The sequence below is a fragment of the Acomys russatus genome, chromosome 23 (genome assembly GCF_903995435.1).
Source record: "Acomys russatus chromosome 23, mAcoRus1.1, whole genome shotgun sequence".
Lineage (NCBI taxonomy): Eukaryota > Metazoa > Chordata > Mammalia > Rodentia > Muridae > Acomys > Acomys russatus.
In genome coordinates, this window is record NC_067159.1 from 57,940,595 (window position 1) to 57,967,305 (window position 26,711).

Below are 26,711 nucleotides of genomic sequence, written 5' to 3' on the forward strand. Positions count from 1 at the left end.
ATGTCGGATTTCAACCTTACTTTTCTCAAGTGTCACACATGTAACCCAAAGGCTGTCGAGAGCACTTTACAGAGTTGGACAGGAAGCTCCCTAGAGCTTATGAGTGCCTCACCAGGTGATCCCAGCCGACACCGCCCTCCGCCTGCCCACTCGCGGCACCGCCCCTCGGGCTCTCAGGCGCGGGAGGAGCCTCGCATTGCGCCGGGCGGCGCCTGTCCGGGACCCGCAGGCGGCCGCGGGCGATGGAGAGCAGAGGCCCGTCCCGCGCTGTCCCCCAGCGCGCGCCGCTGCTGCCCCGCACCTGATCCTGGAGGCCCCGGTCCCGTGCGCCCGCCCGCGGCCCCGTCACTCGGGCCGGCATGTGGGCGCTGGGAGGCTCCGACGAAGCGCACAACAACCAGTCAAGAGCTACGGTGGACTCCAGCTCCGTGTCCGTGGCCTTCCCCATCACCATGATGGTCACTGGCTTCGTGGGAAACGCGCTGGCCATGCTGCTTGTGTCGCGCAGCTACCGGCGTCGCGAAAGCAAGCGCAAGAAGTCTTTCCTGCTGTGCATTGGCTGGCTGGCGCTCACAGACTTGGTGGGGCAGCTCTTGACCAGCCCGGTGGTCATCCTCGTGTACCTGTCGCAGCGAAGCTGGGAGCAGCTGGACCCATCGGGGAGCCTGTGCACCTTCTTCGGGCTGGCCATGACGGTGTTCGGGCTGTCCTCGCTCCTGGTTGCCAGCGCCATGGCCGTGGAGCGCGCGCTGGCCATCCGCGCCCCTCACTGGTACGCCAGCCACATGAAGACTCGTGCCACGCGCGCTGTACTGCTGGGAGTGTGGCTGGCGGTGCTCGCCTTCGCGCTGCTGCCGGTGCTGGGCGTGGGCCGCTACAGCGTGCAGTGGCCAGGCACGTGGTGCTTCATCAGCACTGGGCCGGCGGGCAATGAGACGGACCCTGCGCTGGAGCCTGGCAGCGTGGCCTTTGCCTCCGCCTTCGCCTGCCTGGGGTTACTGGCTCTGGTGGTAACTTTTGCCTGCAATCTGGCGACCATCAAAGCTCTGGTGTCCCGCTGCCGGGCCAAGGCCGCCTCTTCGCAGTCCAGCGCACAGTGGGGCCGGATCACCACTGAGACGGCCATCCAGCTCATGGGGATCATGTGTGTGCTGTCCGCCTGCTGGTCGCCCCTATTGGTAAGTAGTTATAAGGTGGGGAGTTTGTAGCTAGCGGTAAAAGGAGACTTTCTGGAAGTGACGAGCACCTAGAGCGCTGGGCAGACTGGAGAGGTTGCAGCCTCTAGCCCAGAGCTTCAGCCGCTTGCAGAGTTTGCAAGTCCCAGCCAGCCTTGGCTTGCCAGGCGCGCGTGGTGAAGGTGCGGACAGCTTGAGCGCAGAGGTGAGCAGATGCGGCCAGTGCAGACTAAGGTTTGCCCTCCCACATTATGAGTGGAGATGTGATGACAAATCTAGCCCAACGGCCCGCGTTTTAGTTTTAACCCGCTGAGAAAGTTCGGTACCTGAGACAGGCAGGTCAGAGATCTCCGCTCCACTCAGGCTAACCTTCTTGGCAAATTGTCGCTCTGCGCCAGAGGTGAGAGTCCCCAGCTAGCTTGGCCGGTCCGGAGGAGCAGAAAGGCTCAGTTGCTGCAGCCCCTGGGAAGCCCATAGGTTGTTGTGTACACAGAAGTGGAGGACTCTCCCGTACCACCCCACACAGCAACAGCACCACCCAGTGGTGAGTGATCACTGGGGTCTTCTTTGTTTCCGGAGACAAGAGGTAAGGGCTTCTTGGTGCCTGGCTCCCCACACCATCCATCACAGAACTAAGCAGAGGAAGCTGGGCTTCCGCATGCTCCCTATCCCCTACTCTCACATGGTGTTTTTGAGGTTTCCTTCTGTGGCACTTGTAGCTAGAAACTTCTGTGGATAAGTGTGGTTTGCTAATTCACAAAGAATGGATGCTTACTTAGGACTCAGGCAGCCTGGCTTAATAGATGTGCAGAGCAGCAGCCCCATGCTGCTGTGCCCGCAGTTACCAAACATTATATAGTAGGCTTGATCCCTCCCTCCCTCCCTCCCTCCCCTTCCCCTCTCTCATTTCACATGTGCAGAGAGGCCAGGGGCATCATATTGCTGTGCCACATGAGGTTAAATCTCCCTTCAAAAAGTTGTGTGGCTCTTCTCTTCCTCCACCCTCCCCTGAGCAGTGACAAGCCTTGGAAAAGCCTGCGATAACTGGCCTGGGGCTGTGCAGACAGAACAGCGCTGGTGGGACTAACTGCCCACAAGTGACAGAGTGGTCACTGTGCCGTGTTTACTAGAATCAGCACCAATTTTAGACATTTACTGCTCTGGTTGAGAAATAGGGAGTAGTTGGCCAGGCAGAGGGAAATGAAGCTCCCAGAATAAACACTTCACTGAACTAGCATGGATTGAAAGGCAAACAGTGTCCAAACATACTACAACAGTTGGGGGTCCCACCCAGTGGTTCAGAGCATAGAGAGAGATGTCCTTAAAACACAAGGATGGGTGGCTGTCCACTTAGATGCTCCCAATTTGTTGAATTTTAACTAACACTTTTATAAGTTCATTCCTCACTAACCGATTAAAATGAATTCAACATGAGATCATATCAGATTTAGTTACCCATATTCTGCTTGGCTATAAATGTATCTTTTTTGATGTCACTCTGATAATAATTGTTACTGTTACAAAAAAAAAAAAAGTTGCTCTACTTAATACAACCAGCATCTGTAAGAAGAGACTGGACTCCCTGTTCCACCTCAGGGAGTACAGCTCCACTGCTGTCCCATCTGTCACACTCATTCTCATGTGGAGCACAAACAGAGCTTCTCTCTCCTAAAACCTTTGCAGATTACATCATGTGAGAAGCTGTTGAGACGATGAGATTGGTAAGAAGGGGCTTGTGGGGAGGCGGGCAATGTTTGGACTGTTGAGGTGTCAAGTTGCCATTTCATTGGCATCAGCCAGTTGATTCAGAAGCCTACTGACTTATTATAGTTTTTTTAAATTAACCTTTCATGAGCAGTGCCCACCAAATAGTCCAGTTAGTTGACATAATCATCAGATTCCTAGACATAGGAACCCTCAGGATGCTGCTCAGACAAGGCTAGGCTGACATTTTGAGTTTGTGTAGCCTGGTACCTCCAAAGAGGAGCTGTGACTGATATTCTGTGGCCACTAAGGAACAATACATTCAAAGCTATGGGTACTATGAAAGGTGAGGTCTGAGGAGCAAGCAGATGCTCATCTCTGGCCCCAGGACTGGACACAGCAGCCTTGGAAGTGTTTGTCCTCAGTATCCACACGCCCTCACAGGGATGCTTCAGTGGAGACACACTTCAAGAGGCATTTGCTTTAATAAGACTCCTAAGTGAAAGCACTCAACCCTCAGGACACTCTCCCCAAAGAAGGGCCACCTCGGTCCACTGCAGATCAAGAGGGCACATGGCTTCCGACACCATGGTTAAGGCAAGAATTCCCTGCATCCAGGCAAAACAAGTAGCAAGCAAACCACAACCCAAACTGAAAGTAAACTCGAAGGCAAGAATCCTGGGCCATAACGCTGGCTCTAATAGGATGGAGGCTCACTCTTACCTTGAAGTGTTGTGGATGCTGGTGGCAGCTTTGGGGACTCAAGTTAGGTGAGGACTCATGGAGCCCTGCAAGAGGACCCAGAGCTGTATCCAGACAGGCACCTCTCCCTGCCCTTCCCTAAGCAGTCTTCCCACTCGGTCTATGCTAAGAACAAACTGACAGCAGAACAAAGTGGTGCCTTGATGGGAATTCTCAAAAATAGCAGCTTGGTGTACAGAATGTCCTGGTAGCTCTTGTTACCTGCTACCTCACCCTACCTCACCCGGGCCAGCCTCCTGGCGGATCACAGAGGTCGTCTCTTGTCTCCTGCAGCCCCAGGCCAGAGTACAGTGGAGGGCCACAGAAGTACTCATCTGTTTCCTTTGTCACTTTATCTTGCTCCTCCTCTCTCATCTCATCACTAAGGCAAAATTGGCACCCGTTCCAACCTTCTTGCCGCTTCCGACTTCCTGTGGCACTAAACAGATAATGTATCTCAGCTGCAGACGTGGAGTGGGTTTCATGGTGAGGGAATAGCACGTTTCTGAGGAAGACATCCTGAAGCCTACATGTAAGGGATAAGACTACACTTTTTTTTTTTATCCAGTCGTTCAGTAAGTACGTACTGGATACTCACTACCATCTTCCACACTGATGGTTCAGGTGATACCCAGCCATGAGGCTGGCTCATAGGCACAAGGGTTAGGCAGCTACACAGCTCTGGGGCGCTGTCAGATTATATTCCATGTGAAGACACTATGGTGTTTAAGTGTGAAGCCTGCCCAGCTCCTTCACAGCCATGACTATGACAAGGTAGGAGCAGCATCTTTCTCCACAGAGCTTCTGGTAGTTGGCTACACCTGTTCCAGTAATCCAGCCATGTACAACTCTGAGGACGTGATCTGAGGACTGACAGAGTCCTCGGGTGATAGAGAAAATGTAGACGTGCCAATCAAAGGGAACCTTTCCCCTCAGAAGTTTCTGTAAAAGGTGTGAGGAAGCCACATGGTAATAGGCAGGATGGCAGTGGGAAACCAAGTGATGGGCCGTCAAGACACACTGTAGTCCAGTCATACTGAAAGAGGAGGAGCCCTGGAAAGTGGATGTGGAGTTAGGAATTAGAATTCCCATGACTTCTTGGGTAAATTGTGTGCTTCATTGTATATCAAGGGGTTTACCCAAAACTCCAGCACTCAGGAAGACCAGGTAGTAAAGGAGACATCTCTTTGACATATTTCTGGAATATTCTTGGTGAAAAATTAAGCTTTGTCTGAAAACCTTGCCTTAGAAAGTGTTTGCTGTTTGTTTTTTTTTCCCCCCCAAGAATAAGATGAAAGTTCTCAAAGCTGAGCATTGTGTCAGACGGGTTTGCACATAAGAGTTTCCTACTGCCTGACAACCTCCCTAAGTGGGGGCATCAGTAGCTGCTTATAATGAACAAGCTGAATCTGAGAGAGAGAGAGGCCAGAGAGCTAAGGTGAAGCTGCGAGACCAAGGCCAGGGTAGCTCAACTCATCATTTCTGCTAGAAAAATCAGCTTTGCCCTAAACTAGTTGAGCCAGAATCTGTGTCTACCCCTAACTTTGAATACTATTCCTTGGTTTTATAGAACAAAGCTAACTTTTTATATTGTCAAGAGCCCTCATTTTAAAAATTGACAGCTCAGTCTCTTCAACATTTGAACAAACTGTCAATCAATCAATATGTGTCCTAGCAACAAAATACCTGAGCGTGGACATGAAATCCCTGCTGCAAGGTTAGTGCATCCCTACGCGAATTCTGGCACATAAGACACATGCAGAGGAAGGTGGAGACTATAGTTCGGAATAAACCAAATAACAGATTGGAATACTAGGTTTAAAATTTTGTGGCACTCGTACTCTGGTGCCTCACATTTGACCATGTCCCCTGGAGGGGAAGACCTGGTGGCACTCAGAGGAAGGACAGCAGGTAGCCAAGAAGAGACTTGATACCCTATGAGCATACATAAGGGGAGGTAATCCCCCTCAGGAACAGTCATAGGGGAGGGAAATAAGGGGAAAATGGGAGGGAGGGAAGAATGGGAGGATACAAGGGATAGGATAACCATTGAGATGTAACAAGAATAAATTAATAAAAAAATAATAAATTAAAAATAAATAAATAAATAAATTGAAAGAAGAAAAAAAATTTTGTGGCACTAAATTTAAGATTTATGAAATAAGAAGTACACACACTCCGAGAATTTTTAGAAAGCATCTGAGTGTGCCAAAAAAATATAACTCTGGTTCGCCATGACTCTTCCCTGCTAGGATAGACCAGTGTTCAGTCTCAAACAAAGAAGATGATGTTGTGTGTGGTTAGGTTTTAAAGCAAGACTCTTTACTTTTAGCTCAATCATTGAATCACAAGGATCCTATCAAATGTTGACAGAGCAAATAAAGTGGCGCATCCTGGCCCTCACTGGTGGCCTGCGGTAGAGCATTCTCATAACTTTCCATGCAGAGGAGGCTGGGAGAGTCCATTGTGTCCCCTCCCCTCCCCGACCCACCCACCCACCCACACCCTGCTATGACCCAAGACAAAGATACTAAGGCCCCCTGGGGAGTAGAGATGACAGGGTGAGCTAGGTGGGGTTAGGAGATATTTCCACTGAAAAAGCCAAGTCAGCCTCGATCCCACTTTGAAGAAGACACTGAGGGTGGTTAAAGAAGTAGGTTTCCCCATACCACTCAAGGAGATCGGGGCCTGGCTTCAGGCAATGGCTGTACTGCTTGCTGTAGGGTGAGCAATTTGGGCATTTGACAATGTATGGTGGAAAGGTCCTCACTCCCAGCAGCTGGGTCCTGCTGCTGCACTTGATGAGCTGTCCGGCTGAGCAACGTTCAAGGAAATCCACATTCCAGCCACCTTTAATGCTTACCTCTTGGTCACTTTCCCAAACTCCTGCCGGGAAGACAACTGACACAACTGTTTCTAACAGGAAAAAAAGCAAGAGCGCCTCACAGTAGAGTTTCCTTTGAGATGGAAAGGTGACCCAGAGAAAGCCATGTTTCTCATGTCCTGTCCCTTAGAGACACTATAGAGGTGACTTCAGGAGAGTGTGCTGTCTTCGTTTTCAAAGTACATGACTCTGTTTGCCTCACAAGGCTGTCACACGCAAAGCTTCTGCACCAGCAGTCACGTGAACCTTGGGGTCACCCCTCCCCCACTCAGCTTCTATGGGTTTTCCTGAGCTCATGGCTTGAGGAGTCCTGAAGTTTCTAGTTACACACGTTCACCTTGATAGCATGTGAGTTACAGTGCTACAACCTGGTAGAACAAACCCGTGGACCTTGTGTTTGTAGAACTGTAGCCTGCGCGGTAGGTCTTTAGATAAATGTGAGGCTCTAACAAAACATATTATTTTTCGCAGCCACATTCCATGAAAGGAAACTTAGAACTGTTTAGAAATTGTTTATCATGATGATGTGGGTGGAGTCCAACAATGTGGAGTCAGGGAGATGAGGCTTCTTGGACTGAGCTCTCAGGGACAGTGTCTCTGAAAGTCATCTCTAAGCTGAGACCAGAAAGGCCAAAGTGTGATGACTCATCTTTATGGCCAAGTTGACTGGACTTAGAATCTTCTAGAAGACATAGCACTGAGTGTTGTCAGGGAGTTTAAAGCTCTATCAAATGGACTGGAATCCTGAGCTGAATAAAAATGAGAAGAGGAGGAAGGAATTTGGTTAATAGCGCTCGCTTGCTTGCTCGCTCACTTCCTGATGCCATGTGTGCCTCTGGCATCATGCCGCTCCCTCTGTGATAAACACACCGTTAAAACCCAGAGTCAAAATAAACCTGCCTCTGTCTTCAGCTGCTTTTGATGGGTGCGTTTTGTTACAGCGGCAAGAAGAGTAACACACAGGATGTCAGAACACTGGGCTGAGGGAGCACACTCTTTCTCAGTGCATTCAAGAGGTAGAAGGAGCCAGAATAGCTGGATGACACAAACAAAACAAAACAAAACAAAAACAAACAAAAAACAACAACCAAACAACCAAACAAAAGCCAAGCGTAGAATGGGAGTGCCACTGTGTCCAGACACTGGGAGACGGCAGGAGCTGGGCTGGAGTGGAGACTGCATAAGCACCAGTGCACCCTCCTCACCTCTCCGTCCCAGAAGGCGACTCTGACCAGAGCTGTCCACAAATGGCTTTCCTGACACACTGAGGGGGAGGTGGCTGCTCTCAGTTCTAGCTCATGGTCGCTAAGATTCCATTTTCCTTGGGAGGAGGGGGCAAGGCTAGCAAAGTTTTCTTTGCTGTTTATTGCATATGTGACTAAACTAGCCCTCAGGGTCATCCGCTTTCTTCCGAAGGGGGGGTGACTCACACTCACAAGTTTGTGTTCTATACATTTTAAAAATCAGGGCGGTCTGATTATAAACAACAGAAGAGTATTGAAAACCACTTCAGGCACTGACAATAAATGGAAGAAGGGCCAGGGCAGGTTGCTTGGCTCTAGTAACAGCAGGGCTGTCAGTTGCTGAAGTGGCTGGAGACAGCCTTCTCTGTGTATCTTTGGTGTCTTGCCAAGTGTCAAAATCCCCAGTTCAGGCCCTGATTCTCAGGAGCCAACCTCAGACATCGCTTCTTCTCAGCTTTGCTTACAGCTTCAAGCTGCTCGGTTTATATTCACAGTCTGCAAGCGGGGCTTTGCTTTTCACCGTTACATCATCTGGAAGCGCCATTTAAATCCCATGGATTCTCTCTCTCTCTCTCTCTCTCTCTCTCTCTCTCTCTCTCTCTCTCTCTCTCTCTCTCTCTCTCTCTGTCTCTCCCCAACCCCTCTGCTCTTACTCTGCATCACTTCAAAGACTTATGTGAGTTTTGCAAAGCTATGATGAAGGCGTGCAGCTGGAGGGTCTTCCAGAAGTGAGTAGGGAGCATACTGAGAGGTCTGCAGTAGGACTTTAAATGCTCAGATTTGATCCTTAAGTGTCATAGGGAGGATATCACTAAAGGAGAGAAGTTCTGGATTTTTTTTTCTATAAAGGGAAACCTGTAGTCTGTGTCCTCTTGATAAGTTGGTGACTGTCCTGAGGCCAATATGCTGGATAGCATTTTTTTTTTTTTTTTTTTTTTTTTTTTTATTTAGTGATCGTGGCCTCCTCCAAGATTAGCTTGGAACTAAGAGCAAAATTTTTTTTTTTTTAACATTAGCTTTTGCTCTACAAAAGACATGAAGGAAATTTTGAAGCCCTTTCCTCTGGCATCCACTTCTAATTAAATTATGCCATTGATCAGTGTCAGGAAACAGAAACATCTTCTGGCTTCAGAGCCTAGTCTCCTCCCCAGAGTCGGATCTAGCTAACAAAAAAGCAGAATCTTGGGACAGCGTGGGATCAGGAGTCAGTGAGCAGCTGGAGGCTTGGCTAGTGTTGGCCATGTAGGCTCCCTTCACAGAAAATGCCTTCTGCACTGCTGGCTGATGAACAAACATTCCTGAAGATTGCGGCAGACATGGCTGTGTCAAGGCGTCCCCAGAGGCACCAGACACCCTGCCTGTTTTTTGGAATGGAGGAGGGGAAGGAAATGTCCTAAACACTGTTTATTAAAGTAAAAGACAGAGTTCAGTTCTATCATTGAATTCACGCTCAGAAACATTAGTATGTAGTGTGACTGTCTGTGGGCTGTGTGTGTTGCTGGGGAAATGAAGTAGCCGGGTACTGTGAAGAGAGGCAGGCAGGGAAAAGGACCCCTGAGTGCCGAGAGCCTCTCCGTCAGTCTTGAGAAAATTTCCCTTCGTGGTATCTGATTTAACATTCACAATGACAAGCACAGGGTTTCCAGGCCTATGGTTCTGAGCTGCACTGATGAGATTTCAGATTACAGACCTTCCTGGATCAAAACCCTAGTAATTGGTAGACCAGATTCTTCTATACACTCTGTCTTACCAGCCCTTTTTTTTTTTTTTTTTTTTGACTAGCTTGCTTAAACACTTTCTAATCATTTCATCAAGAATAGTAAGGTGAAATAAGTTCATAACGTCTGTGTAGGCCAGCAAGCCATCCCGATTAAAGACTTCCTGGGACATCCAGCAATTTGTTAATGGATTGGTATTCTTAGGAACACAGGTTACTCAGGAACGGTTTTTTAAAGTACCTGTAGAGGACAGTGGAAGTTTTATCTGTCTAGCACTGTCTGGTAAAACTTTCCCTTTCCCCACAATGCCTTGCAGTAAGTGACTTCTCTGTATGGGCATGAGGTTGGGACAGTCACACAGGGACAAAGTCTTATGAGGCCAGTGTTTTTCAGCTGGTAGTCTCAAATAGACTTCTTCTCATGCAATGCTTAGAAAGCTGGTTGCTGGGGACTCTTTGGTTAATGCGTAGGTGTTAGTCAAAATTAGGAAGGCTGCTTGACACTTAGAATCTTCAGGCATGGCGCAGCACAGCTGACATTTCATCAGTTTCTTTTCTCCCGCTGTGGAAAGGGAAACAGCCTCAGACGACCCAGTGTGATCTCAGTGACTACAACTTGGGACCTGGAATGTTGTTTCTCACACTCTCTTAGCCATAGAAAGATGCTTTTGGATTCTTTAATCCAGAGCCTTGGCTTTGGCCACGCGCGTAGCCTAAGGTCATGCTCCATGCCCCTCACATACTCACCTCATTCATAAAAAACTTGGAGTTCTAAGAATAACTCGTGCAGCTTCACACACAGACATATGAACTCTCCCTCTTTCAAAATTCTCCAAACTGTCAGCTTTTTTTCCTCCTTTTAGTGGGTGTGGCACTTCTCTAGCCTGGGGAATGATTGGCGCACCCTTTCCCTCCCTCTACTCCTTAGATCCAGGTGTGTTTAACAGTGAAGAATGCGCCCTCGGCTGGCCAGCACTTGCTTTACAGGGCCAGAGTTGTGCGTGTCCTATACATGGCACTTTGTCCTGCCAACCAGACCATATACAAATGAAGGAACAGCTTTTGAGAATATTAAGTCACTTCTTCAGGCCACAAAGCTTAGAAATGGCAAAGCCAGCCTTCAGAGCAAATCTGTCTGGCTTTACTGCCTCTGCAATTGACAAGTTAGCTACCTGGTCTCCCTTGTATGGATATCCTTGTTTTATCTGGTTCACTGTAAAGTATAAATGGCTTAAGAGTGAAGATCATGGATACTTGATGATGTATCTGTGTGTCCATAGCAGCCACTCATAAATGATTGTGTAATAAATGAAATGGTGTAATGTCCTGAAAGGAGGCAAGGCTTGGGATCAGTGATGATCAGTAAATCCGCACTCAAAGCTTTACATGTCCTAGGTACTTTTTTAAAATATTAGTATCACTCCTGAATCATGGCTGCTAGCAATGCTTTTACCTTTTTTCCCCCCTAGTAAACAGTATGCTTTAAGTCTTACACCCAATAAATGGTATTTAGTGAACCAAATGACAACTGTTATTCCAAAGCAATAAATCAGCTAGTACACAATGAATGACTGTTCAGTTGCCATGGCAATATTCATGAGTACAGGCATAGTGGAGCACACCTTTGATCCCAGCACTCAGGAGGCAGAGGCAGACGGATCGATGTGAGTTCGAGGCTAGCCTGGTCTACAAAGTGAGTCCAGGACAGCCAAGTCTACACCAGGAAATCCTGTCTCGAAAACAAAACAACAACAACAAAAACCCCAAACAAACAAAAGAATACTATACAGTTTTTTTCTCCTGTGGTTAATATTGTTTCAGTTCTGCTACATGTAATAAAAACTCTTAGGAAGACAAAATATCTTTAGAATAGATAAGAGGGGGAGAAACAATGTTGCTTTCACAATAGGAATTAATTAGAAGCAGCAGCGGGAATTCCTTGTTTTTAATAGCTGAGTAGTATTCCATAGTGTATATGTACCACAGTTTCTTTATCCACTCTTCTACTGAGGGACACTTAGGCTGTTTCCATGTTCTGGCTATTATGAATAAGGCTGCTATGAACATGGTTGAGCAAATTTTCTTGTTGTGTGCTGGAGCATCTTCTGGGTATATTCCAAGGAGTGGAATAGCTGGGTCTTGAGGAAGCCCTATTCCCATTTTTCTGAGATAGCACCAGATAGATTTCCAAAGTGGCTGTACTAGTTTGCATTCCCACCAGCAATGAAGGAGTGTTCCCCTCTCCCCACATCCTCGCCAGCATGTGGTGTCGCTTGAATTTTTGATCTTAGCCATTCTGATGGGTGTAAGATGGAATCTCAGAGTTGTTTTGATTTGCATTTCCCTGATGACTAAGGAGGTTGAGCATTTCTTTAAGTGTTTCTCAGCCATTTGATACTCCTCTGTTGAGAATTCTCTGTTTAGTTCCAAACCCCATTTCTCAATTGGGTTATTCGGTTTGGTGGTGAATGGATTAAGCTAGAAATGATCATAATGAGTGAGTTAACCCAGAAGCAGAAAGACTCAAATGGTATATACTCACTTATATCTGCATACTAGCCCAAGGGGCATGTCCCACGAAAGCCTTCACTTACCAGGAAACTGGGACAGAGGGGAAGGCATCCTATTGGGACTCTAAATGAGAGACGCATGGGAGAACAGCAAAATAAAAGGATCCAGAGGGTCCTAGAAATCTACAAGTAGAACAATATGATAGGCAGATTTGGGCCCAGGGGTCCCGCTCAAACTAAGGCACCAGCCAAGGACAATACAGGAGGTAAACTTTAAACCCCTTCCCAGATCTAGCCAATGGTCAGAATATTCTCCACAGTTGAGTGGAGAGTGTGATACGACTTTCTCACGTACTCTGGTGCCTCACATTTGACCATGTCCCCTGGAGGGGGAGACCTGGTGGCACTCAGAGGAAGGACAGCAAGTAGCCAAGAAGAGACTTGATACCCTATGAGAATATATAGGGGGACGTAATCCCCCTCAGGAACAGTCATAGGGGAGGGGAATAATGGGAAAATGGGGGGGGGGAGGAATGGGAGGATACAAGGGATGGGATAAACATTGAGATGTAACAAGAATAAATTAATAATAAAAAAAAAAAAGTAAAAAAAAAAAAAAAAAGAAGCAGCAGCGGGAACAATAGAAAACAGCTATTCTGACTCCTGGCATCCACAGAATGAAGAGTGAACAGGAGGTCTGGAAAGGTGCTCTGGGTATCATGGAACAATGGGGGATTCCGTTACATTAGAGAAACAATGGAAATATCAAATGGAGACCGGCTCTGGGAGGCTGCTGAGGAAATTCACTGGAATCTGCTCTCAGCATAAATGAAGCACAGCTCAGTCCAGAGTTAGGACATCATCTGAGCTGGTGACCCCAGGGCTCAGCACAGCAGCAGGCTTCTCAGCTAGCCGCCCCAAGCTGAAGAGTCTGCGCTGGAGTGATGGGTCACGGCACAAGAACACTGCTGTGCGAGCTTGGGGGTCAGACTCCTATAAAAGGCCCTGTGTGGCTGTGTGGCTGGGTCCTAGGGGTGAGGCTGGAGACATGAAGGTGGCTGGGCTCACTGGACACCAGCCCAGCTAAAATTGGCAAGCTTCAGGTTCAGTGTATGAGGTGTAGAGACACACCCATGCTCATGCAAGTGGCCCTGACTAAACTCTGTGTCATTAAAAAAAAATGACATGAAAATTAGGATGGAGACTTGTTGGTAAGAAGAAGGATTCAGAGTAAGTGGGGCTTAGAGAGGGCACAGCGGGTAAAGACGATAAAAAGTATGTGGTATACAAACATGAGCTGCCAAAGAATGAATAAACTATTTTTTTTTAAGTTTTTAAAAGATGAGGGCTTTTTCCCCCTCTTCTTTTTTTTAGGCAGGGCCTTATTCTGTAGCCCTGACTGTCACGGAACTTGCTACATAATTATCACAGAGTTACCTCTAACTCAAACTCACAGAGATCTGCCTGCCTCTGCTGCGTGAATGCTGGGATTCCAGACATGAACTACTACGGCCACCACATCTCCATGACCAGGACAACAAAACACGGGAAGTAAAACATCTCAATACTATTAAAAAACAGATGCTGAAACTAGCATTCAGGTACACTGAATGAAAAATGAAATAAAATTAAATGTTTTTACGTCAAATCAAATGAGTTTAGTTTTATCACTTGAAAGTGAATCTACTGAAAGGCTGAAATGTACAATATGGCTCATGTTTGTTGATTGACTTCTATTGTTACTACACAGTACTGTGTTAGGCAGATGTTTTTGTACTTCCCTTATTTTAACTGAGAGACTCCTTCAATAGGTCTCCTCAGAAAAGCAAAAAATTCTGTGTGGCAGTCCTGCAAACACACTCCTGAAGTTATCAACATTACAACTTATAATGAAATCCCCTAAAGCGTTTTCCTTGAGATAATAGTGTGGGCAGTGTTGTGATTGCCCTGGAAGGCTAAGCACTGTGGTGAGAATGGATTTCAGAGTTCACATTTCACGGGGAGACAGAGATACTGGACTCAGGTGATGGGAGCCCGAGGTCCTCAGGGAGGCAGAGTTCGGGAAGGTAAGTTTCTTCCTTATGTGCCTCCTTCTGTGGCTGTGCTGCTGCTAAACCAAATGGTATTAATTCCAGTAAACCAATGGACAGAGAGAAACTTGCCAAGACAGCAAACAGATGAATCATTGAGAATGTTGCCATGAGACACAGTGTGTTTAAATCTTTCTCAAGTTTCTCAAACCTGGTATAAAATTATTAAGTGCTGACTATAATTTAAGTGACATCTTAAAGTCAGATTTCCTGACAAACAAACAAGATTGTCCATGGGTGCCTAAAGTTCACTATTCATTATGGAAATACCAAATGACAGTTGGCTTCCTCCTGCCACCCATGTAGTGACCAGAAAGCAAGTATGGCAGTAAAGACATGGCAGCTTAGAGGATGATGACCAGAAAGGGACAGGCACCTGTGAGGGACACTGCACGCTATGCACATCCGTCGTGTGTCTTAGCCACGAGCCCCCTCTGTTTAGCTCATACACCCACATGATGGTAATGAAAGGATGTTCTTCTTGCATTTCATCAAAAAACACAAGTAACTAGGACAACCAACCAGTCAACAACCAGTATGTGGAACTTACCCAGTGACTGTGGCTGAGACTCAGTTTACCAAATGCTTCCAAACTGTGAGTGAAGCAGGCTGAATAACTGGCTTCTCTGAGGCTGGTATCCCTAAAAGTACTGTCTTCATTCCTAATGCCCTCAAAAGGAGACAAGGCACTAAAAATGTTCCTCAGCAGCCATGATGTGGGCAAGAGTTCAGTCCAATGAGCAGCGTGAGGGAAGCACTAGAAACCGAGTGTCCTCTCTTGTCAGAAGGTCACAAAGTCTTTTGGCATCAAGGGAACCCCAGGCACTGAGACACTTTCAGTCCCTTTAGCTGTGGGTTTGCCCTTGAAGGACAACTCAACTCCTGCTTACCGTCAACAGGACTGGTGTTAATGTGGGCAAAGCTGGTCAATTCCATGAGGGTGTGTTGTTTTGTGTTTGGGGAAAAGAATGAACTCCCATGGAGTCTAGAAGTTCTGGTGGCCTTTGTGACTATAAGCCTAACCCTGGCAGGAAGATTTGCAAGCCAGCTGAATTGTGAGGGTGGATGCTGTGGTGTGAATGCCCCTGTAAAATCCATGGTGTCATTGTAACAGCACTCAGGTTAGAAAGGCTGAGGTCTGAGGGAGCCACCTCCTGATGAATCAGAGCTGTGCCATGTCATTGGGAGGTTCCTGATGAAGAGGACCAGGGCAGCTGCCTTCCTCTCGGACTGGAATGCCTTTGTGCCATCTTCCCTAGATTTTAGTGCAATGCTCTTGAACTTCCTAGTCTGAGAACACAGGCCAGCGGATACACACTTATACAAGTGGCCGTCTCGGCGACTGTTCTATTGCTGTGATGAAGTGCCATGACAAAGGCAAGTTATAAGAGGAAGCGTTTAACTGGGGACCTGCTTCGATTTCAGTGTTAGTCCATGGCCATCAAGGCGGGGTGCATGGCAGAGGGCAGGCAGGGTGCTGGAACAGGAGCTGAGAGCTCACATCTGACCCACCAGCAGAAGGCAGAGACACAGAGAGACTGGGGCCTCCTGAGGTGGGCTTCTGGAGCCTCAAAGCTCACCTCTACTGGCACACCCCCTCTGACAAGGCTACAGCTCCTAGTCCTCCCTACACAGTTCCACCAACGCTAACTGAAAATTCAACATGTGAGCCTGCGGGGCCCACTCACATTCAACCCACACCACAGTGACCTTGTTTAAGAACAGAAAACAGAGGTGGCTTATCACCGCTCAGACTCTGTGTGCTGCAATATAGGATTTTGCTTGTAAAGAAGGCATTCACGAGTTCATGCTGGTCTCATGCATAGTCCCCTCATGCAGTGGACAGGGGCTAACATGGAATACTGAGATTTGACAGCAAGTATCTATCCTAAGGATGATAGCAGCATATCATGTCTTCTGCTTTTTCCTTGGGTCATATTTTTTGGGGAAAATGCTAATAAATAAGTAGATGATAGAAATTCTTCTAATGACTCAAGATGTTTTATTTTAATCGTATGCCATTTTTCTTACTTTCCAACCTCAACTTATCAGCTTCAAGGCACTACTGTGGCTATAATTGGAATTCCAGAAATAGAATTTTCTGGAAGTTATGAGTAATAAGAGGTACTTATAGTTCATCTGAACCCTGAGAGAGAGGAGGAGGGAGGAGAAAAGGGAGAGATGGGAGGAGGGAGGAGGAGAAGGAGAGGTGGATGGAGGGAGGAGGAGAGGGGGAGAGAGGGAGGAGGGAGGAGGAGAGGGAGAGATGGGAGGGGGAGAGAGGGAGGAGGAGAGGGAGAGAGGGGAGGAGGGAGGAGGAGAGGGAGAGATGGGAGGGAGAAAGAAGGAGGAGGGAAGAGGAGAGGGAGAGAGGGGAGGAGGGAGGAGGAGAGGGAGAGATGGGAGGGGCAGGAGGAGAGGGAGAGATGGGAGGGGGAGAGGGAGAGATGAGAGGAGAGAGGGGAGGAGGGAGGAGAAGAGAGGGGAGGAAGGAGGAGGAGAGAGGTGGGGGAGTGGGGGGGAGACACAGAGGAAAAGGAGAGAAAAAGCCAGCAGAAATTTAGAGATGTCAAGTGGTAGCTGAAAAGTCAAACTAGAGTGAAGTTAACTATAACTGGGGGACTTAGGAAGGTGTTGAAATGTTTTGAGATTCTAGATGGAGGGTTTCCAGGGCACAGACAGGGTCACAGATGCTGTGTCTTCTGAGAGGGGATTTAAGGCTGTGAACAGCTTATGACATACCCCAGAACGGACCTGGCACTGGAGGGAGTCGTGGGGTGCAGGTGGGACCCTGAGCCTGAAGGTGACTCCAGCTTTGTCTGGACCCTTCTACAAGATGAAGGTGTCACACACTACACCCAGAGCTGTCATCTTGACACACTACAACGTTAAATAATGATGTTATCCAACCAGGTGAGAAAAACAAAAGCAGTTTGGAAAACGCCTTAATGAAGGACACCTATTACTTTGTATGTAACTTAATGGGAAAGAGAGAGTAGGATTGGGAGGAGAGAAGGGAGGAGGTTATGACCAGGATGTGAGGTGAATAAATAAGTTGATTAATAAAAAAGTAAATTAAAACATAATCCCAGTGTTGAGAAGATGGCTTGCTGTTTAAGCAAGAGGACCTGAGTTCAAATCTCCCACACTTACATAAAAGCTGGGTGCAGTGGCCTAGGCCTGTATGTAACTCCGGTGCTCAGAGGCAGAGGCAAGAGAATTCCTGGAGTTTGCTGCCCTGCCAGTTTAGGCTAAACAGTAAATAAAGTAAAAGAAATCTGACCATTAATTTATACCGTGCACTGATTGCAGTGCAGGAAGCAATGTGTTTGCATGCTGTGGCTGTAACAGAAGCTAGCTAGTGAGCGGTGAATGAATACATTGGATACGCCATATTCTTTGATAAACTACAAAGTGTTTTTTCCTATTAATTGTTAAATTATACACACATTGACTGCATAGGATCCAAACCAAAATGACCCTGTTGTGGTTTTAGGCTGGGTCAAGCATTAACAACTTGCCAACAAATTACTAGACCATTTTGTAGAGCTGTCACCTAACACATTCTAAATGGAATGCTTCTATTAAGTATAAAATAATGATTATTGTGGGGAATTTGGGAAACAAACAAAAACACAGAAAAGATAACAGAAATTGCCTTAATTCTTGCTCACTAGTAACTGTTACTAATATTCTGTGTATATACACAGAAATTGATTCTTAATTAGTTACAGATGCAGTATGTGCTCTTTTTCCACATCCTGAACATTTTTTCATGTTACTTCATGATTTTCAATGGTAGTGTTAGAAAGCATTGACATAATGTGTTCAATGGAAGCCATTTTTTAGGGCTGGGGAACTTGGAGGCAGGACCTGAAGCGATGGCCACAGAGAAGCACTGCTTCCTGGCTCACTCTGCCTTCTTGCACTGACCCTGCCCTGGTTTCCTGTGAGGACGGGCGGTGAGCCAGACAAACCCTTTCCTCCTCAAGCGGGTTTTTCCTCAGTGTTTTGTCACACCAACAGAAAAAGCAATTAAGACACTTTTGTTCCTGCAGGTTGCCTCTCCTGCACTGTCCTGTCTTTGAATGTCAAGTGTTTTTTGTTTTTCTTGTTTGTTTGTTCTTGTTTTTGTTTTTAGAAGTCTGCAGCACAGCAGGGCAGACCCTGGGCTGGGAACCGGTGCCCTGTGCAGACGAGGCGTTGGTTACACTTACCCTGCTGTCATTTTTGCAAGTTCCCGGCCAGGTGGAGAGGATGGTGGTGAACGTGTGCTGGTCCTGCTTCAAAGATGGTGAATTAGGCTGGGCGGTGGTGGCACACGCCTTTAATCCCAGCACTTGGGAGGCAGAGGCAGGTGGATCGCTGTGAGTTCGAGGCCAGCCTGGTCTACAAAGTGAGTCCAGGACAGCCAAGGCTACACAGAGAGACCCTGTCTCGAAAAACAAAACAAAAAACAAACGAAACAAAACAAACCCTAAGTGCCTGTCTCTAACTGCCATCAGAACCGGGTCTAGTTTATGAAAGGACTTGAACTCCTGGGCAAAGCGTCAGCCTCCAGCCTTCAGTTTTGCTCCTGAGGCCACATTTCCCGGAGCTTCACGATTCGCCAACCACAATCTCAAACTTTGTATTTGTCCTTCATTTACTCCAAAAGTGTGAAATTTCCCTCGGGAGGAATTGCCTTCTGTGTTACAGCCTCTTCCTTTGTGTTTATTTTCTCTTCCAAATAGCTTTATTCCATAATTATTAGAGAAAGTCTCTAGTCCAGCAGGTGGTTGGCAAAACCCAGAGAGCCACTAGTGGCGCCAAAAGCCTGCAAGAGAGGAAAGGACTCCGCCAGCTTGTCTTAGGTGTTTACTAGCTGAGTGTCACCCTGTGTTTGCATCGGATAAACAAGGGAAGCCTCAGAAATAGCATAGTGCAGCCCAGAGGCCATCTGACAACTGACTAGCGAGCAGAGCAACTGCTGGAGGGCAGTGTTCGTGGTCCTCCCGCAGTCCTCCGAATCATGCAATTATGGGCTTGACCGGCCCAAACTGGTTCCAGTATAAAGTGCAACCTGTTCATGAAATGACAGGGATTTCCAGTGGAGCAGGTTGCCCTGCTGCAGCTCAGTCGACTCCGGAGCAAAATGTCACAGATAGATTGGCTTGTAAAGAAATTTATCTTAAAGAATTATATTAGGAAGGATGTGGGAAAGTCCCATCATGGCCCCTGCGAGCAGCCTGCCAGTTTTAATCTCTGCGACACTAATTAGTTTGTCTAGGTGCACTTATCCGTCATCCTCAGTGGTACAGTTGGCCAACAACTCACAGCATGGAGCTTCTGAACCGAGAAGGCTAGTTCTGAAAGTTTCTAAGCGTGTGAAGTCCCAACTTGCTGTCACAGAGTACAATCCAAGTGCAGACTATGAAAACCACTCTTGATGGCGTCTGGTCCTGATTGTCTTTAGTGCAGAGATGTCTCCTTCCAGGGGTAGCGGCAAGAAACCTGGGATGCTGCCTCTCAACTCTCCTGACCAGATCCTATATGTGGCTGCTCAGAAGGAAAAGCAATGCAAGGTATATATTTAAAAAGTAAAAGAAACCCCCATCTGTACCAGTTGAATATGCTCTGTATGTTCCTCGCCCGTCCCCCTTATGAAGAGCAGAACTGCACCAGTGTGCAGATCCATGCCCAAGGTTTTCTCCTAAAGTCTGAGCAGCTTCAAAAATTTGCAGGCTCACACACGAAAGTCGGCATCACAGATTAGCTCCTTAAGCATAAGAAATCCGCAGGCAGATGCCAAGTTGCACTCTTACTCAAGATGAGATGGCTATCTGAGGCCCCGCTTCCTTCTCTGCAGTCAGTTGGAAACGGAGCATCCTGGGTGCTGCCTTCAGCTCCAGCTATCTGAGAGTGTCCCAGCACGTGATTTCTGGGAAGAGCTGGTTTGGCTGCCAGAGTGCCAGCCTCACTTACAGACCTTATTCCTAATTTTATAATCACTGCACTGCCAGTGGGAACGTATAGGAAATTAGCAACCTGTGTGAGGGATATGAAACCTATGTTAGCCTCATAAAAACGATTTTAAATTATTAGTCTCATAAAATTAATTTATAATAAGCAAGAAAGGCTCTGTAAAATGACTGAAATATTATTTTAGTGTGTCATTTTGTAAATATTCATGACCACAAAGAGTTAAAGAAACTCAATACTTTATTTTATAAGAGAAAATGAAAATACAACTTCAAGCAACTTTAAGTAACTTGGTCCAAACAATTCCTGAAAGACAGTCAATGGCCAAATACATTTTAGATGATTGCCCTTTACAAGGTTCTGCAAGAAGTAGGCAGAACCTTCACAACTGTTTAAAATAAGGGGAAAGAGGATTAATTAGTGTGTTTGTCTCTCTCTCTCTCTCTCTCTCTCTCTCTCTCTCTCTCTCTCTCTCTCTCTCTCTCTCTCACACACACACACACACACACACACACACAAAACAAAAACAAAAACCATGAGTTGAAAAGAGAAGTTTTAAGCGAATACACTGAGCTCTAGCCTCACACCGCTGGATAGCATGCCTTCAGCGATGTCTGTTGTCTGCTAGAAACTGAGGTCCCTCAGGCAGGAGTTGATGGTGATGTTTTACGTTTCCTTCGTAGTTCTTGAAAGAGTTCCTAAGAAAGTGAAGACTGTAAACACTGTTTATCCCTGAGCAAGAGCAGCGTTCTCACTCCACATTTATTGTTTATAGGAACTCAGTGTGGGGAGGTATTAACTTCCTACTGCTGATTTCACAAGGCACTACACTCTTGGTGGCTCAAAAGGCACAGGACTTGAGCTTGACAGACTTGGAGGCTAGTCTGACATGGGCATCCCTGGACTGCAGCCAGTGTGTCCAGGAGGCCATACTGTTGTTTTGATTTCCCTATGTGCTGCGACAAAAGCAAGTGGTATTCTCACCAATAGCTGTCATCCTCAAGCTCTTGTGGGTAACCAAGGTTTGTGGCAATTGCTTGGGAGGCTTCTGTGACACCTTTCCCCAACCAACAACTCGGAGGAAAGTATCCTGCACCCAGCACTGGGCTCTTTGTTGGGGAGCTATGGCTTCTGGGAGGACCGTGTCCTTCTGCCTCTAGTGTATGGGGTGTAGGCAGCTCCAATTCTATCCCTTCCTATATGCACATATGTCCTAGGAAACTTACAGTTTTTTCCAAACATTCTTAGCTTGAGCATCCCTCCTCCTTGTGCCTTCCCCCCTCCCCCAGCTTTTCCTCCCTATTATTCTCTTTCCCCCTTCATATCATGTGCGTTCTGCTCCCCCATCTCCCCATGGCCTCTTTCCTAGTTACTGTATTACCTTACTTACCGGCATTTCATATTAAACACACAAACGTAGAGGCTTAAAGCCGACACCCTCACTTGGGATAGCTTTTCCAGTCCCCAGCGCCTGTCCATTTACCTGCAAATTTCTTGACTTCATTTCTCTTTACGACTGAACAAAGCTCCGTCGCATACAGTTAACACATTTCCACTGTACATTCATTAGGTGGTGGACACCTAGGCTGTTTTCGTCCCCTTGCTATTGTGAGTAGAACAGCTGCGGACGTGGATAAGCAGGTATCTCAGGTGCCTCTGTGACAGGATAACTGAGCCCTTTGGGCGTGGGCCGGGACTGCTGCAGCTAAGTCATAGGCAGATGCATGAATAGCACACAGAGGGCTGTTCATACTGTTTCCTCAGTGTAGTGTCTGCACCCTTCTCAGTTCCACCAGCGGTGAAGAAAGAGGGTCTCTTTTCAGGGTACCCTCACTATCGTTTGTTGTCATTTGTTTCCTTAATCTTACCCACCCTGACTACAATATGATGACATCTCAAAGTTTTGATTTGCATTTCCCTGGTTGATAAGGGTGTAGTCTGCTTCATAAGCTCTGTTTAACTCTAAAGTTTTGATTTGCATTTCCCTGGTTGATAAGGCTGTACTTTTTTTTTTTAATGCTTTGGTTCTTGAGTTCTCTGTGCATGTATGTGTAGCTGGCAAAGATTTCCCCCACTCCTTTGAGTCTTTCCTTAACTGTACAGATGCTTTGAAGTTCAAGCAGAGACTTATTTTTAATCCCAAATATTGTAACACAGTTCTAAACCCAAAATTATACTGATTTGACACCTCCAGGTGAGAAGGTCAGAGAACAGTGCAAGTCTCTTTCCATACAAAAACCATCCTGTGAGAACAGAAGACTTGTTTGTGCAGTAAAAACCTTGCAATTCCCTTTTATTTTATTTTATTTTATTTTAGAGACAGAGTTTTTCTGTGTAGTAGTACTGACTTTACTGGACTCACTTTGTAGACCAGGCTGGCCTCAAACTCACATTGATCCATCTGCCTCTGCCTCCTGAGTGCTGGGATTAAAGGCGTGTGACACCACGCTAGGCTCAACCTTGTAATTCCTAACACAGTAGTCTCAAGTCTGAGCTGAGCTGTTTGAAGACAGTGGTGTAGGCCTCATGCGGCATGGTGGGTGCTGTATTTCAGAACCAAGGCTGCAGCGTGGGACTAGGGACATCTAGATTCAGCACATCTACAAGTATCTCGCACTCACTTTTGGTCATTGCGCATGCAACAGCCTTATACCACTAGTGACGTTCTGTTTTGTTCTGTTTTACAACCTCCACATTCAGTGAGGTGACCTCATATGGTGTCACAACCCCACAGTTTAAGACACTGCACCTTACATGCCAGGCATGCATTTCCACGGCTCTGGAGGCTGGGAACTCCATGGCCCTGGTGCTTCCTGACTCAGCTCCCCTAAAAGCCAGTTTTCTGGCTTGGACATGGCTGTCTTCAGGCTGCGTCCTCACAGCCAGCACAGAGATTAGGGACCTCCCTCTCCTTACAAAGACTCTGACCTCAGCCCAGGGGCATTGTCCTATGATCTACACTGAGTTACCTCTCCAAACCCCTGGCTCTGGTAGCATCCCAGTGGGTGTTGGGGCTTCAGACAGGAGCTCTAGAGAACACAGACTTCACTGCGCTGTGGGGCCAGGTGACTGTCGTCACTGCTCCAACACAATTGTTGAAGGATCTGGACTCGGGTGAGACTGGCCACAGTTTTAAAGTAAAAAATTCTTTAAAATAGTTTTTAAGTGACAGTTGTAACAGTGTTTGATTTAATATACTTTAGCCATAATCCTACGCACTGTCTGTAGGCTAACCTTGTGTGCTGTCTGCTTTTTATATCAACTTGACACAGGCTAGAGTCATCTGAGAGGAGGGGACCCCAATTGAGAAAAATGCCTCCATAAAACTGGGCTGTAGACAAGCAAGACTATAGAGCATCTTCTTTCTTTCTTTTTTCTTTTCTTTCCTTTTTTCTTTTCTTTTCTTTTTTTTTTTTTTGACTTTTTGGTCTTTCAAGACAGGGTTTCTCTGTGTAGCCTTAGCTGTCCAGGCTGGACTCGAACTCACAAAGATCTGCTTGTCTCTGCCTCCCCAGTGCTGGGATTAAAGACTTGTGCCACCACACCCAGCTAGAGTATTTTCTTAGTGATTGATGTGCAAGGGCCCAGCCCGTTGTTAGTGAGTCATCCCTGCACTGCTGGTCTTAAATTCTAAATCTCTCTCTCTCTCTCTCCCTCCCTCGTGTGTGTGTGTGTGTGTGTGTGTGTGTGTGTGTGTGTGTGTGTACATATGAGTGTTGGCTTATGTGTGCCACAGCTCAAATGTGGGAGTCAGAAGCCTCTGCATCAGCTCCTGCCTGCAGGTTCCTGCCCTGCTTGAGTTTCTGTCCTGACTTCCTTCAGTGATGGACAATGAGGTGGACGTGTAAGCCAGATAAACTTCCCCCGTACAACTTGCTTTTGGTCATTGTGTTTTATCAAAGCATTAGAAACCCTAACTAAGGCACTGCGTGAGGACATGGCTAGTAGTGGCATAGGTCTGGGGAGGTGAAGCCAACCCCTGTCTTTGCTTCTGTTCATAAACTGGACTCTGTGTTGTTCCTGTCTCCCACAGTCATGTAAGCAGGGATGCCAGGGATGATGACACACCACTTCTGCTCAGAAAGACCCAACAGTGTGTTTGGTATTGCTGGGGTGAAAAAATAAAGGCAAATTACATCTTCATGCTTCCTTTCACCAGGGCTCATCCCACCCCTGTGTTGGGGTCCCTTTTGCCCCACCTCTCACTAACACTTCTGGTGACCACAGTTCCTCATTTACAATATCTTGTGGGTATGAAATGTTTCTTCCTCATTGTTGGTGTTTTTATTATGACTAATGACTTTGAACATCTTCTATGCTTAAGAACCATTGCATTTTTCTTCATATGAAAATAACAAATATTCACCCACACAAACATATTAATTCAAACATACTTGTGAATGCTACAAGAAATTTAGAAGAACAAAGTTTTTCTATTTTTTCATCTCTGGTTTGATCTTCAATGTATCATGTAGTATAGCCCTTCAAATATAAACCCTTGCCAGATGTGTGTCTGTTTTCTGTAAGCAGACCGTAGTTGCTGGGACTATCCAAGTTGGGAGATAACACCAGGATAGCCCACCATCCTGACTTTGTTTTAACATGTAGATGGAGATGCCCTTCCACATACATATATACAAAGATTTAAAAATAAAATAACATGTGTCATGAAGGTCTTATATCTACTTTAAATTAATAAGTTTTACCTGCATGTACGCATGTACACCATGTGTGCATGTATGGCTCCCACAGAGACCAGAAAAGAGGACAGCAGACCCTCTAGAACTGGTGCTACAGATGGCTGTGAGCCACCATGTTGGTTCCAAGGATCAAAACCAAGTCTTGAAGAACAGCCAGCGTTTATACAGCCTTGGAGCCATCGCTGCAACCCCGTAGTTTTAATGAACTGTTATTTGAATTTGGCTCAGCCATTTCACATCATTAAATTACAGTTTTTGTAATTGCAAAAGAGAAGTGGTAATGACCCAGCTTTGTAAAGCTACTAAATGCATATGAGTGACTTCGCACGGCACTCATGTCGGCAAAACAAAACCACTAATGAGAATCAGAATAATGTGCTTGTATTTTCACCCTTTCTTCTATGTTTTTCTTTCAGGGACATGTTTAGGTAGAATTACTGGAATTTATATTAACGTGTCATCATTATTACTGAACTGTTAGGTCTCATTTCAGTACCAGCCTCCTAGTAAATTCGGCTAATTTTGAGATGTGTTATATCCAGCCTTCTTAAATTTCAAAAGCCAAGAACCAAGAACCCACATGTTTTTACAAGACAGTGTCGTGTCAAATTGCCCAACATGTGGGAAAATCTGTAGCACAGTCTGTAGTGGCATTCTGTTACTGTATCTGGATCTACACCCGGTTCGGGTTCAGCAGGGAGCTTTCGAAAACGCCGTCTGGGCCGGATGCTCTGCAGAAATGCCCGCGACCCTGTCAAGCTTCGCAACAACTCTCTGTGCTTCTTTCTTAGATAATGATGTTGAAAATGATCTTCAACCAGACGTCAGTCGAGCAATGCAAGACACAGACCGGAAAGGAGAAGGAATGCAACTCCTTCCTGATTGCAGTTCGCCTGGCATCGCTGAACCAGATCTTGGACCCCTGGGTTTATCTGCTGCTAAGAAAGATCCTTCTGCAGAAGTTCTGCCAGGTAGCAAACGCTGTCTCAAGCTGCTCTAGCAATGGACAGAAAGGGCAGCCCATCTCATTAACTAATGAAGTAGTGCAGCCATGAGAGAGAACATAGCTAGCGAGCACACGCACGCGTGCACACACACACACACACACACACACACACACGCACACACAGCTTTTTGCAGCCAATGTCCCTAACCCTTACGGATCGAGGCATCTCTGGCATGTCGCTGTTTATGTGCTGGGATGGAATTTTTGATATAAAGCTGGATGGCTTGAGAAGCATAGATAATCCCCTCTGTGCCAAAATCCTGAAATACAAACAAAGGGAAATTCTGTTAGTCATAGTCTGGTGTTTTGGGTCTCAGCCAGCTGTAGCTGAATTTGGGGTTACTTGTGATGAAACACTTATGATAAACGACCCAAAGATGCCTGGGGTAAGGATGGTTGCTGTTCCAGCACATTGTGTGTGGGAAGATTGGCGCGTAACCCCTTGGGCAGGGGACCAGGCCACAGCGAAGTATTTTGTCCAAGGATGTTGGGTGTGTTCTCTTTCATCATTGTCTCTGTTACTTTTCTTCTGACATATTTTCTCCCACTCAAAATTTAAAGAACCTAATTGGTTGTTTTTTTTAATGTATAATGTATCCACATATTTATTGTCTTGTTACTGTTCAAATATTGTTCAATAGATTATTACTCATAACCTTACAAAACTTAACTTTGGTTGGGTTGGTATAGAAGTTTATTCCTTAATCCAATAAGTTCCAATTACTCTTGTTTCCAATAAGACCATTTGCATCTACCCACTGTTGTGGAATGTTCTTCCCTTTGAACGCATTTTGCACTCTTAGAAGCCTGGAGGAGAGTCATAAGCGACCTAGGAGACTCGTGACCCAGTGTTTCAGAATGCTACCTGAAGACTGGATCGAGAACTTTGGGCCAGTCCTGTTCCCACCAGTGTTTGCCTTCCTTATTAGACAGGAATATTAATTCTGACTCCCCAGCCTTTGCCTTGTCTCAGGTTAGC

At 46.4% G+C, this 26,711-nt stretch overlaps 1 protein-coding gene across 1 annotated transcript; it reads left to right on the forward strand.

Annotated features, from left to right (window-relative positions):
• On the forward strand, nt 1-26,711 carry Ptger3 (prostaglandin E receptor 3). The gene is made up of 3 exons (XM_051165740.1): nt 1-255; nt 312-1,178; nt 25,518-26,711. Exons 1-3 carry the CDS (start codon nt 1-3, stop codon nt 25,779-25,781), a joined length of 1,386 nt encoding a protein of 461 aa, XP_051021697.1. The 3' UTR covers nt 25,782-26,711.

Excerpts from the sequence above, each read along its gene's own strand:
- Ptger3 (XM_051165740.1), top strand. The coding sequence starts at position 1 with ATGTCGGATTTCAACCTTACTTTTCTCAAGTGTCACACATGTAACCCA. Across the intron at positions 256-311 it reads GCGGGCGATGGAGAGCAGAG|AGGCCCCGGTCCCGTGCGCC; the intron begins GCCCGTCCCGCG and ends ACCTGATCCTGG. Across the intron at positions 1,179-25,517 it reads CCTGCTGGTCGCCCCTATTG|ATAATGATGTTGAAAATGAT; the intron begins GTAAGTAGTTAT and ends CTTCTTTCTTAG.